Source organism: Carex rostrata, chromosome 25 (genome assembly GCF_964058835.1).
Source record: "Carex rostrata chromosome 25, lpCarRost1.2, whole genome shotgun sequence".
NCBI classification, from domain to species: domain Eukaryota; kingdom Viridiplantae; phylum Streptophyta; class Magnoliopsida; order Poales; family Cyperaceae; genus Carex; species Carex rostrata.
Window position 1 is genome coordinate 4029070 of NC_135942.1, and position 14173 is coordinate 4043242.

At 31.7% G+C, this 14173-nt stretch overlaps 2 protein-coding genes across 2 annotated transcripts; one reads left to right on the forward strand and one right to left on the reverse strand.

The window, feature by feature from the left end:
* The first annotated feature begins 3729 nt into the window (after window positions 1-3729).
* On the forward strand, window positions 3730-6242 carry LOC144576171 (putative phospholipid hydroperoxide glutathione peroxidase). Its single transcript, XM_078326458.1, has 6 exons — window positions 3730-3860; window positions 4246-4322; window positions 4473-4534; window positions 5239-5357; window positions 5787-5954; window positions 6039-6242. Exons 1-6 carry the CDS (start codon window positions 3801-3803, stop codon window positions 6069-6071), a joined length of 519 nt encoding a protein of 172 aa, XP_078182584.1. The 5' UTR covers window positions 3730-3800; the 3' UTR covers window positions 6072-6242.
* A 138-nt stretch (window positions 6243-6380) lies between these two features.
* On the reverse strand, window positions 6381-9296 carry LOC144576170 (AT-hook motif nuclear-localized protein 11-like). The gene is made up of 5 exons (XM_078326457.1): window positions 8131-9296; window positions 7783-7850; window positions 7340-7468; window positions 7065-7226; window positions 6381-6769 (listed from the first exon to the last, which is right to left on the reverse strand). The coding sequence occupies exons 1-5, from the start codon at window positions 8606-8608 to the stop codon at window positions 6545-6547; spliced, it is 1062 nt and encodes a 353-aa protein (XP_078182583.1). The 5' UTR covers window positions 8609-9296; the 3' UTR covers window positions 6381-6544.
* Between the last annotated feature and the right edge of the window lie 4877 nt (window positions 9297-14173).

Here is a 14173-nt window from a genome sequence, read left to right on the forward strand (position 1 = left end):
AATAATGTTAGTGACAACGGAGGCCTATTTCGTATTTGATTTTCCTTTTTTTTGGGCTGGAATAGTTATAGAATTAGCACAAAAGATTATTTTATGAGTAGACTGTTCTCACGTATTGTAAAGATTGGATGTAAGTTTATAATAGTTTATAATATCAGTAGGATTAAAATGAATCGTTAATTTTGTGCTCAAATTATATTCTATATTATTTTTTTTATTTTTACAGTTCAAACAGTTGATTCAAACTGTTTAACATAAATTTTATATTATAACATACTCGGAGACAATTTTATATATTTTGGAAATTTTTATTATTATTTTAGGAGGAGGGTTCAAATGCCTCCATTTTTTGTGCCTCCACTATGCCTCCATTTTTAAAATCTTTAATAACTCAAAATTTAAAACTTAAAAGTCAAAATAAAGCCGTTAGATGTGATCTATATTATTTTCTCTATGTGCTCATAAAAAATTATTACATTTCAATTTTATTTTTATATGAATTAATAAGTTGAAAAATCAATGTCTAGAAATTATCCACATTAGTACGTTTTTTACAAGTTCTTGATGACAACCAAAATAAATTTGAAATGTCATAATTTTTTACACGTGCATAGATAAAATGATGTAGATCATATCCAGCGGTTTTATTTTAACTTCTAAGTTTTAAATTTTGAGTTATTAAAGTTATTAAAAATGGAGGCATGGTGAAGACACAAAAAAATGGAGGCATTTGAACCCTCCTCTTATTTTAGATAGCCGAAACTTTTTTAGTTACTACCTCAATAATTCAGAATTAATCAACCGCCATCCAAATTCATGAAATTCCAAAGTTACCATACATGCCATAACTCACATCGCTTGGGGTTCTTCATGCACCTTGATTTTCTCCTTTAGCATGTTCATGTTAATTAAGAGGATGCTAATTGCTATTTTTCTTTTTTACTAATTTGTTTGTCTCAAATATTATAAAAATTAATATTGTTTTGATTCGGACAAAGGACATGTAAAATAATGACGATTTAGTCATTTTTTTTATGAAGGATTAATTCATGATTCTGCCACTTCTGATTATGCAATGCTAAAATGTGCGCAATAATCCAGTTTAAATTTTACTATCACAAAAGATTCAATACACAGTTTTTAACTGTCAACTATAAAAAAGTATCGTGTTCGTACATTGCAACGGAAATATATTATAAGAGAATACAAAAAAAAAATCCATACAAAATGACATATTTTCTAAAAAAATAAAGCAATAAAAAATAATTATTCAACAATAAAAAATAGACCAATATAAGAAAAATAATTATTCTCATACAAATGTAAAGTCCATTCTTTTAGTGACATACCTATGAGTAGGGGTGTTCATCGGTTCGGTTCAGTTTCAACCGAACCAAACTAAACAAACCAAAGTTATAATTCGGTTTTAAAAATAGAATCGAACTGAACCGAACCGAAGTTTTATTTCGGTTTGTTCAAACCGAAATATATTAAATTATTTTATTTAAAGCAATTGATTTATAATAAACCGAAGTATATTAAGACATAAACCGAGGTATTAAGAAATAAACTGGGATATTAAGAAATAAACCGAAGTATTTAAAGCAATTAATTAAGAAATAAACTGGAGCGGTCCGGACCAAATTCATAATATATAAAAGTTCAGTCGGTTTGGTTATTTCGGTTTTGAAAATTTTCAAACTGAACTGAACTGAAGTTATAATTCGGTTTTAAAAATCAAATCAGACCAAACCATTAAATCAAAAAAACCGAACCGTTTGATCCAAATAAATTCAATTTGTTTCAAAACCCAATGAGCACCCCTACCTAATAGCTTCTTTTTTACTGGTACATAACAAAAAAATTGTTATATTGCTTAACAGGGAAAGAAGAAAGATGAAAAATACGATCATTAAAATAAGTTGTATTATTTGTTGTTGTCATATTATAACTCTTGTTATTTTTATAAGGCCTATCCTCATTTTCATAAGATTTATATGCATTTGTATACCTAAATAGAAAATAGAATCATGTCACTTAAATGAAATAATTAAATGACATATAACAATTCTTGATATAAACAAATAGAAAGAAATATAGACATGACCAATTAATTGTCAATCAATCCAATTTTTTTTTAAATGACATTAAAAAAAATAAAAATAATTAGGACTTCAAAAAACAGAATAAATAAATTTGTGACAAGTAGGTGCGACGAGTACATATCTAAATAAATTTAGATTTCTACACTTGAAAAATATAAAAAAATATGCAAAAATAACAGACTCTTTAATTAAAGAGTTGATGTTCAATCCAAAATTTCATCTTTTAATCATAGTTGTTAGTGAATGAGAACATCTACAATATAAGAATAGCGATAATATATAAATGACTGACTAATGAACTGAAGCAATGCAACATTTGTATTTGTATTAGATCAAGTTCGAAAAGTTACAGACCTCAAGATGACGCTATAATATATTTTTAAAATGCGGGTTTAACTACTTGTTAGAACTTAGTTTAAAGTAATTATTATTTGATAACTCGCAACAGAATGGCCGTTGAATTTTATAATATTTTTGTAATGCGCATGCGAGAAAAGAGAAGTGAGAAAAAAAAAATGAATAAAGCGAATGTCTAACATAAATGGTCGGTTTTCTTAAAAAATATATGTATGAAAATTCTATACTTACAGACTAAATTTTATATTTTCTTTAAAAAAATACTATCTTTTTATATATAAAAAAAATCACTACTTTTGAATGTAGATCAAGTGACTTTCTATCTGAGAAAAATTGTACGATAATATGAAAATTGTAAAATTTTATTTACAGGCATATTGTTATATGGAGATCATGTTAAACGAATAAGATCAATTGATTTTATAGTACATATTAATATGCGTTTTGTATAAGACAATCTAAAAAATATAAAATCTAATTTACAAATACATTTTTATATGGAGATCATGTTGAACGGTTCATATTAGTTGTTTCATAATATAGATTAATATGAGTGAGGCTATGATATTATGCATCAACAAACACTAATTACATTGTATGAAATCTATCTGTTAATAAAACTTTGAGATTATGGAGGTAGCTAAGCACCTGCACCTCCTGGACTATATACAAATCCACTCTGACTGTTAAAATTTTACATGTCCAACAATATATTTATTTAATAATTTTAAATTCATTTGAATTGTTTTAAGTATTCATTGTCAAATAATCATTGTCAACTGTCAAGTAAATATTTTAAGAAAAACGATTACTTAACAATATTTCTTTTTTGAAAATCTTTAAAGAAGCTGTAAAGTTATTAGGAGAAATCGAACACTCGATTTTTGAGTAACTAAAAGTCCTAAAACTACAAAATTTAAATTTTATTTTATTTTGGAAGATTTTTGGGTCTGGATCCCCTAAGTAACTCAATCTTTGAGTTTTGGATCGAGACCGTCCGATTCGAATCCATCATTCGAGATTGCTTTGCGATTTGAATTCATCTCTCGAAATGTATGCGCTCTACTTCGGATAAATTATCACGGATTCGAATCGGACGGTTCCGATTTAAAACTCAATGATTGAGTTATTTCACTGGATCTGAACTCGGTGCAAACTTCTAATTCCTTCTCTTTCAACAAAAAATAATGTTTTATTTCTAAATTAAAAAAAATCAAAATGGGTGTCAGTGAGATACCACACTGTATACTACACGTCTACAGCTTCAGGAAGTCACATTCGGATAAATACGGCGGTAATCTCTCGCCGCCACACACAGAGGGGACGGACACAAGAGAAATGGGAGCAAATTCTTCTTCCTCCAATACAGCCGGATCAGTTCACGACTTCACCGTCAAGGTTCTCTCCGTCTCTCTCTCTCTTTCTCTCTCATCCACACATACACTGTCATGTCCTTAATTGGAAGGTCATGTCAATTGGAGGGATTTTGATAATTTTGATAATTTGTGGAAAATTTTGGAAATATAATAGAGAGAGGAGGTAGAGGGAGAAAGAATAAAAGACTCAATTCATTTATTCAACATGTTGATTACAAAGTTTATATGGATATTTATAGCTAATTTTTTCCCATTTGTCATTCTAGCTATCATAAACACCTCCCATTAGTTTCCTATTATTTATCTCTCTATTATTCTAAATACTAAACTTATAAGACATTACATACACAACGTCCTGGAATATTGTTTGGTTATTTTATTTCGTTCGCCTTTTAAATTGTTTGTAGGATGCTAGGGGAAATGACGTCGATCTTAGTACCTATAAGGGGAAGGTGCTTCTGATTGTTAATGTCGCATCTCAATGGTTTAATTTTTGTTCTTTAATTTCATACATTTTTTTTTTCTTTTGAATAATAATAGTTATTCTTCAACTTACAAGTATCAAGTTTAGGTATCATGCTAATTTGTTATCTTCTTGTAGAATGCTAAATTTTATCCTTTGAACTTGTTGCAGTGGCCTAACTAATTCTAATTACACAGAGTTAAGTCAACTGTATGAGAAATACAAGGACAAAGGTATGAACAACCTTCTTTATTTTCTTTCTTACACGTACCATAGAACTAATATGCACGTGGGATTCAGTTAATCACACACCTTGTGGGGATCAGCTTAAGGATTGTTTTCTTGAGGTTCTGCACAATTAGAGTAAATACTGTGAATTATCTGTTTTATTATACCTGTTCAGTAATCTTAGCAGAGAAGTTTCATCTTTTGTTAATTTCATTGTCATCTGCTGTTAGTATCCTGTTCCAATTTTTCAGATGTTTAAAAATTCTAGTTCCACATTTCTGCTCTGATACATGGCTAATGTCTTGAACATTGCCAAATGAAGATACATTTTTTGTGCTTCTATTTCTGTGATTTAAGTACAGTTGCACAAGGAGGGGGTTGGGGTCAGGGGCAAATTTCCCTCGTTTTCCCTCATTACCTTCTGCCCCACCCTGGTGGGGTGGGAGAAGGGGCAGAGGTCTCCACACACACACCCACACACCCCCACCCACCCCCACCCACCCTACAAAATCAGAAAAATTGCAAATTTTTCTTTGAATCCTAAAGTTTTTGTAAATACAAATGCTTGTTGGTCCCTCTCGTATTTTAAAATTGCTATATGGTCCTTCCAATTTTGGTTTTGTGGCTCGCCCATGTTTAATTATACATTAATACGTCTGGTATCTTGTTTTGTAATACCCAGTCTGACATAAACATTATATTTGTGAAGGTGTAGAAGTTCTAGCTTTTCCTTGCAATCAGTTTGGGGGCCAGGAGCCTGGAAGCAACGAGCAAATACAAGAATTTGCTTGCACCCGGTACAAAGCCGAATACCCCATATTCAAGAAGGTATGTTTATCTGTTTTATTTAAGTTATCGTGCTGTTCAAATTAAATTAATGGAGAAGAATGATTTTATATCCAGTTTCCTGTCTGTTAGGCTATCGGAACTTGATACATAGTACAGAGCAGGTTGTGATGCTGATTATTGATACTTTTTTGGTGAAGTCAATTACCATGTCATAAATGTATGGGAAGTTGTACGATGATAAATTTTATTTTGTGCATTTGACAAACGCAATATTTTAGAAGTATTTCCCATCGTATTTTCTTGCAAAGCAGTAAGAAGGGGGGGGGGGGGACTTCTTAGGTATCTTTTGATGAAAAGCAAATGCAATGGCTCATAGGATATTTCCCGTTGTGTTATGGTAGTATGAAGAGGAGCTTGAGGCTTAGCAATAAGAAATTATTCGTCACATTAAAAATTACATGATTTTAGGTTAATGTGAATGGTGACAATGCTGCTCCACTCTACAAATTTCTGAAAGCAAGCAAAGGTGGCTTGTTTGGAGAAAGTATCAAATGGAACTTCACTAAATTTTTGGTTGATAAAGAAGGACAGGTTGTTAAGCGTTATGCACCGACCACATCCCCCTTAAATATTGAGGTAACACCACCATCTAAACTTAATTTTCCCGAAAATCATTTAGTTAAATAATTAGAGATTGATTGTGAAAAATTCAACTTTCAGAATGACATCAAGCAACTCCTGGAGCTATCCTGATTCCTGAAGGCTTAATAAACTTTACACAAGCTGCTGTTGTTTTTTTTAAACTATTTATAGTGTTGAAACCGTGTATATTTTTTTTATGAAAGCTGCAAAATTGTGCTGGATTCTGGCAACATAAATTGGCGCAGTGGTGAAAATATCATAAAGTAGTATTGATTCTCTTAATGGCCGTTGTTCTAGTAGTTTACGCACAAAAAATGTTCGTCTAAATATTAGATTATTACAATCTAGAGCATCACCATGTAAGTGTTGCAAATATCTCTCGAAGCAGCAGTCAACAGAACAAGCATAAAAAAAAAAAAAAAAAAAAAAATGGAAGCCGCAAGAATTTGAAATTAATGAATAATAAAAGGATCACATCCAAAACAATTGACCTGAATAATGTGAAAATTCTGAATTTTCCTCTCACCTCTCTAACTAACATGTTCACAACAATGTTTCTCTTTCTCTGCATCAGAAGAGAAATGCTACCCTCGAGTCAAGTTTATATCAATGCTTGATGTTCTCATATCCAACAGTCTTGAGCCAGGCCAACTCTCATTAGGCTGAATGGATATCATATTTTGGTGTTGAATTGGAGTAGGCATTGAACCAGTTGGCGCATCTTCTCTCTTTCCAAGATCTGAATCTTCTCTGTTTTTATTTTTGGTTTTTGATTTTGAGATGCCATACATAAAACTGCCTATCACAACCTGCATTTTCACCAAAAAACCATATCAATGGGAAGAAAAAATTTATGAACATTGCTTATACAGGCGAATTGCTGTATTTCTCTGTTCGGGTTCTTTGGGTTTTCTCTTTGTAAGTAAGATATGTTTCTTCTCTTGCTCTGTTGTGTGTGTGCAGAAACACGTGAGAGGGAGAGAAGTAGTAGTGCCATGCCAACTGGTACAAGAATGGTACCGACTCGTGATTTTGCATTGTTTGTTCCTATACCATATACCACTTATGAGCAAAACAGTAGCCAGAAATTGTTTAAGGGCGCACCTGAACAGAAGTAGAAGCTATGAGAACTCCACCTAAAATGCCACCTAGTACCCGGCCATCAGGACCTGAGAGGGTTATTGTTAATCCCCCGCTCTTGGTACGTGAACTGTCACTCTCCGTTAGCAAATACGATCCTGACAAGCTCAGAATTTCAAAAAGACCCTGCAATGCAGAGTCTATATTATCAATGTGCCACAGAAGAAGATTAACACTAACCAAGGCGATGATTCATTGGAATAATACCTTATTTGAAGAAATATAACTAAGGGACTAACCTCGTAAGTGACTACTCCAGAAGATTCAGACTGACACAGAGTTACTGTAGAGACAGACCCATTTGCTGACAGAATAGACACTGCACGTGGGCCCTGATTTGAGAATGCCATAATCTTCGATACTATGTCCTGCATAAGTAGACTTTTATTTTTCAAATGGTGATAATGCTCTATTGTCAAAAATTGTACAATTTAATTGTAGATTAGTCATCTTTAGCTTCTGTGTAATCTGCTCAAATCATGGTTAAGGTTTGCCAGAAATTTGACACCTATTCTTAGGGTTAGTTTGATCATTCACTCTAAAATTGCAATATTATAATCTTTGTAGTTTGAAAGGCTTGTAAAATTTGTTTTAAATTAAATGCCTATTGTTTGGATTTTTGGAGACATGTTAATGCTAGTGATAAAATTTGGAAAATAAATTAAAGAAAAAGGTGGAATACCTCATCTGGACGAATAATAATGACATGTGGAGTAAATGCTGTTCCAGCTGAGCCAGAAAACCATTCACCTAATGGTGAAAAGGAAAAAAAAATGAATAAATGGTCTAATATCAATATCAAGCAACTATTTTTGAGTTTTCAACACAACTATGAACAGTGATGCATTTGGTCATATTTGTTCAAACAAAACCCATATTAAGCAAATTTGATTCTCTTTTTTCCATTTTCGGTATCGCATTTAACTTCTTTTACTTTACTTTTTTGAATTCAATCACTTCCTAAATAGGATATATTCGCAAATGCACCCGAAAATAATCTTGAATTTAATTTAAATTTATGACTACACACCAAGGGAAGCAAGCTGTTGCTTTCTTCCGGTACCGGGAGGCCGTCCTCGCTTCTTCTTTTGAGCATCATCTCCCGGTACAGATGCCAAAGCATTTCCAGCAGACCCTGATTCATTTGCAGATCTCAAGGCTTGTGATTGCACTACCTGGGAAGGGGCTTTACCATCGGGCCCATACTTTCTCGGTCGACCTCTCTTCTTTTTCACATGCACCTCTCCTTGAGGGATAGCACCAGAGGGCACCGTCTGATGGGATGATGGAGGCTCCATATCAAAACCCAACCCAATATTTGAATGCTGCATGGATAATACCCCGGGCGGGGAAATCGGGTTCGGGTGAAAACCCACATGGGACCCGTGGAAACTATGAAGCCCTGTAAGGTGTCTAGGGCCTGCACCGGATACTGATGCGGGCATGGGTCTGTTTTGGATGTAGTAAGATGAGAAGCCTGAGCTTGAATATGGCTCCTTCCCTTCCATGCATCAGTAAGAGAATTCCCAGTAGCCCCAATATGTTGTCAATCAGGGGTTGTGTGGTGCTGATACCAGATTCAAGAAATTGGATGCTTTTTGATAGGAACTACAGGAAGTATTTCAATTAATTGTAGCTTTAGGGTGAGTAGTAACGTGGAAATTCGGGGAAAAGTTGGTCATTTTGGATTGAAATCGAAACTTTCGGCAATGCTTCATATAAGAAACAGCAAACTTTCAACTCAACACAGGATAAAGGTGTACTTTCTCTCGGATTAACTTATGCCTTTTAAAAGGATACAATCTTTTGGTTGTCTTCTATTGGCAAAGAAAGAAAGGCCCCCTTTTTGAAGTAAACCAAGCACGGTTTCACTGAACACGACAAAAAATACTAATAAAAGAAAGAAAGAAAGAAGGACCTAACCAAAGCCACTGTATTCGCTCAAAAAAACCCCAAATCTCGATCCTCTCTGTGACTTGGGGGCGATAAATCAACGAAAAGTGGCAGTAAATGCCTGACTTAACTAGAAAACCAGCACAATATAGTGTGAAAGCAAGCAAAACCTCATGTCTATCTAAAAAGTAGGAGAAGAAATAGAAGGAGAGGTAGAGTAAAAGCTTAAAAAAAGCAGAGCGAAGCAGAGGAGGGAAAGAGAGAGGATGGGTACAAAGCGACCTTCGATAAGAATTCAATGAGATAATAAATTTCGGAACAAAACTATCCATTTATCGGATTCTGTTTGCGATATGGATTTCTCATAGACCTAGTTCACACAATAGTTGAGAACCATTAGTGCAAACGAAGCTGCTACTAAGTAAAATGTTCTTCGTTAAGAGGTAGACCGAGACCATCATTGTCCTAATCTATCATCCAGAACGCAACAGCCATCCGTTACGCGCCTGCATGATTTGAAGAGTAATTCTGTATCAAGTCTTGTGTAGTAATACATGAAGCAAGTCTTTTGTAAGATGAAACTTGTGACTCGGTTTAGGTTACCTTCATACACGGTAGCATGCATTAGTAAGGTGGGTATCAATTTTGGAAGACTGATGCCAGGAACAGACCCTGGAACTAGATTTGCTGCAATTTCATTAATAGACGTCTCACTGCTCTGAAAATTGACTATTTTTCATTTCTTTTTCTTTTTTTTTGGCTTCTGCACCCAATTAATTAGTAGTAATGATAAACAAATCCCCAGCTAGAGAGAGTATCTATCACTACTTATTATTCTTTGACTACATGATTTTGTAGGACCGCTTTTACTGGCAATATAAAGTGAATTTCTGGAAAACACAACCATTTTTCTTTGCTCTTTTGCTGCATTTTTCCAATTTTTTATTGGATTAATTAGCAATAGTAGATAATAAATTACAGTAAGCATGGGAATCAGATAAAGTGCCATCCAAATGAGTACACTTTATATAAAAGAAAGTGCATACAAATAGAAATTGATACACTAACTCCGTTCGGTTGCTTGGGTTTTGATAGAAAAAAATCAAAATATGAGTCTTTGTCCCATATGCGTTCGGCAGCATGGTATTTTCCTATTTGAGTTTCCAATTCAATCAAAGCTCATTTTTTTCTTCCCAAGTGGCACAGCTTATCACAATCAATAAAATTAGTTACTTCTTAGCATAATTAAGATATTTTACCATAATTATTAATATTAAATTGGATTTAGCTAATAATTTAAAATTTTAAATACTTCGTGTCTTGTCCGTAGTATGTAAAAAAAAATTAAATATATATTACTTTAAAATCTTTAATATGTTAGTTTTTATTTTTATAATTTTTTCCTTAATTTATTTGTAACTATTTTCTTATTTTATTTAATTATATTATTAATAATTTTATAAATAAAATAATTGTATAATATGAATCATTTTAGAAAGAAAATAAGATTTTTCATAACTAATCCCATGGTACAACCGAACACTCATTTGAGCACATTCCCATAATCAATCCCTTACATACTCATAACTATGGGTTCCCGCTTTTTCAAAAGTGAATTCCCGTCCCTATCAAATTTCATTTCGTGTAATCCCGTGACAAACGAACAACCCCATATACACATCATTCAATTTAATTGCACTTCCAAAAATATCAAAACAACCTCAAAATCAAACTCAAAATATGCTGGTCACTGGTCAGATCCTGAAAAATGCAAAGTCTGACCCCAAAAGTTGGATCTATTAGATGACCTAAAGTTCCGGTCTAACCCCACTTTTACCTCACCTTTTTAATAAGAAAGTTTTCTTTCCACAAATTCATATTTTCAAAAATTGTCACAACTACAATTTTGCACATGTATTTCAAAGCAATATGAAATTTTCAATAGCATATTTAAACACATTACCTTCTGTTAAAGGAAAAGCAGGCACCTAACATTAAAAACCAAAAGGATTTTCAATAAATTTTCACTATAATATATATAAGATGAAGAGTTTAACACATGCACATATTTAGATATGCATTGTTGTTGCAAAAAAAAAAAAAAAAAAAAAAAAAGATGAATGATTGATCGTCAAAAATTTGCTCTTCCTCAACTGCTTGTATTATTAATCACGTGCAGACCAAAATTTCTCATATTAATGTGAACTATGAATATATTGTATATGTAATTACATTTAATATAAATAGAATTGATACTTGCAGATGACATGACCATGCCCAACAAACTAATAGCGATTCAATTCCTAACTAATAACATCTCTCAAAATAAAATTACACTTGTAATGTACAATTCAATACCAAATCAAAATCAAAATAAAAAGGCATAATTGAGTGGTGTTCTCTAAAAAATATTAGAGAGAAAAGAAAAAAAAACGACATTAAAATAAATGGTAGCAACAATAAAATTAGTTTAGTTCAATTCTCTATGCCTCATTATAGATAGCACAAAATTTATTCACTTGAGAGGCAGAATAGATACAATATTTTGATTTTTTTTAATTAAAAATTCCAATCTTCGAGAAATGTATTGATTGTTTTTTTTCGAAAAAAAGATGGAACTGCACTAGTGGTACAGTTCACTAGTATTTTTCAGATGTTAAAATCAATCTTGACCACATATTTGCCCGAAACGGATGAAACCGCACCATTTTCCGAAGAAGAAAAAAAATCAATCCCTTCTTTGGAGATTTAAAATTTTAGTTTCTAAAAAATAATTCAATATTTCTATGCCATCCCTCTTTATAAAAATAAAAATTGTGAAGCAAATAAATTTAAAAACATTTCCTCCCCTCTCCTCCACGACCTATTTTTATAAACCACAATTAGAAAAAAGATATTTATGAAACCAACATGATTACTTTTTTTTTCTACAAAAATCATAAAAACCGAAATATCATTTCGGTCATAGCCGTTTTCACATATTTCAAAAAAAAATATGTTGAAAAATTGTAAAAATACGTGAGACCGAATTACCATTTCGGTTTAAAAAAAAAATCTCATGATTTATGTAAAAAAAGAAGTAATCATGTTGGTTTCATAATTTTTTTTTTTTTTCTAATTATGGTTTATAAAGAAAAATTCCTCCTCCGCTCTCCTCCTGTAACCTTCTGAGTAAGTTTTAACTTTTAAGGTCAACTGAACAATAATACCACCCCCCAAACATCTACTGGAGGAGAATATTGAAGTTAATGATTTGGATGAAGTCATTATCGCAAAGTGAAGAACAGCTAAAAATCTCAGGCATGGCCACCAATCATTCGTCTAAGACCACCAAATGGGAAATGGAGATGGGCCCCTCACAAAGGACCACTTGGGTCCAGATACAGGTAGCTACTGTTCCACCCCAACAATTGGATAAACGCCCCCACCAATTGGATATGAGCGAAAGATATGATCAGGGACCACCTTGGATTCACTGTTTCCCGCTCTTAGATTCCTTTTGTGCAACGAGTCGCTGACAAGAAATGAAATAATCAGATAACAGTGAGTTCTCTGTTCTCACACTGTGTGATACTGTAACCGCCACATAGAATTAAAACTTGACGTGGTGTCCTTTTTAACCCTTGTACCATCCAGTGCTCTGTACTGGCCACTCACAAGTCAAAAGTCTACCTGAGGATATTTCGAAATCATATTATTATTTTTTAGTGCGTAATACGAATAAATATATTTATTTTCAAAATTTTATCAGTCGATCTAAACCGTTTAACATGATTTTCATATGAATATGTACTTGCATATCAAATTTTATATTTTTTAAATTTTTTTTACTATTTTTAAGAAAGATAGAAAATCATTGTTTTTTTATGATCCATAATTTTCATATCAAGTGATTTTCTATCTATCTTATAAAATAGTAAAAAAATTCTGAAAAATATAAAATTCAGTCCGCAAGCACATATTCAAATGGAGATTATGTTAAACGGTTTAGATCAACCATTAAAATTTTGGAAACAAAAATATTAATCCGTATTATGGAACAATCCATGACATGCATAATACCATAGACTTGCTCATTATTTTTGAGTGAGCCTATGTTACTATTCATGTTACGATTTGGTTTGTAATACAGACTAATATTTTCATTTTCAAAATTCTATTGGACAATCCGAACCGTTGAACAAAATTTTCATATTCATATGTACTTGCATATCAAATCAAACCCAGACCGGCCGAACCCACCCGTCAATTCCCTTTTTATTTATTTATTTATTAAATTTCAAATTTTATTCCCCCTCCAATCAAAACTCTTTAAATACACTCCTCTTCCTCTCAATATTTTCACATTATCTCATTCTCTCAATCTCAAATTTTATTATTCTCAATTTTTAAGTTTATTGTTTAAAAAAAATATGATTGTAAATTTAATTCATTCTACAAATGCGCAAACGGAATTACGAAGGTATCGAAATTACGAAGTTCGGCACCTCCCGCAAGATTTTTCCGCGAGATTTAAAGGTTACATTTATTTCATATTAGATTAATTTATTTTTGTCGAGTAAATTTAGTTTATGCTAGATTTATTGAATGTTAAGTAATTAGATTTGTTAGATTTATTTTATGTTAGATTTGTTAAATTTGTTAAGTAATTAGATTTGTTAGATTTATTTTATGTTAGATTTGTTACACTTATTGAATATGTTAGATTTATTTATTTTATGTTAGATTTGTTAGGTGTGAAGTAATTAGTTTGTTTTGATGTTAGATTTTATTTTTGAAATTCGGATTTATTTTTAATAAGTTACAAAAATATGTTAGATTTTTTTTTAATATGTAAAGTAATTAGATTTGTTTTGAATATGTTATATTTTATTTTTGAAATTCGGATTTATTTTTAATAGGTTAAAAAAATATGTTAGAATTATTTTTTTGAATATGTGAAGTAATTAGATTTGTTTTGAATATGTTAGATTTTATTTTTGAAATTTGGATTTATTTTAATAGGTTAAAGCAAGATGTTATATTTTTTTTTTGTGAATATGTGAAGTAATTAGATTTGTTTTGAATAGGTTATATTTTATTTTTCAAATTCGGATTTATTTTTAATAGGTTAAAAAAAGATGTTAGATTTATTTTCGTGAATATGTTACATTATATTTTATTTTAAAAATGTTAGATTT

Excerpts from the sequence above, each read along its gene's own strand:
- LOC144576171 (XM_078326458.1), top strand. The coding sequence starts at position 3,801 with ATGGGAGCAAATTCTTCTTCCTCCAATACAGCCGGATCAGTTCACGAC. Across the intron at positions 4,535-5,238 it reads TGAGAAATACAAGGACAAAG|GTGTAGAAGTTCTAGCTTTT; the intron begins GTATGAACAACC and ends ATATTTGTGAAG. Across the intron at positions 5,358-5,786 it reads AATACCCCATATTCAAGAAG|GTTAATGTGAATGGTGACAA; the intron begins GTATGTTTATCT and ends ACATGATTTTAG.
- LOC144576170 (XM_078326457.1), bottom strand. The coding sequence starts at position 8,608 with ATGGAAGGGAAGGAGCCATATTCAAGCTCAGGCTTCTCATCTTACTAC. Across the intron at positions 7,469-7,782 it reads TTATTATTCGTCCAGATGAG|GACATAGTATCGAAGATTAT; the intron begins GTATTCCACCTT and ends CTACTTATGCAG. Across the intron at positions 6,770-7,064 it reads TAGCTTCTACTTCTGTTCAG|GTTGTGATAGGCAGTTTTAT; the intron begins GTGCGCCCTTAA and ends GTGAAAATGCAG.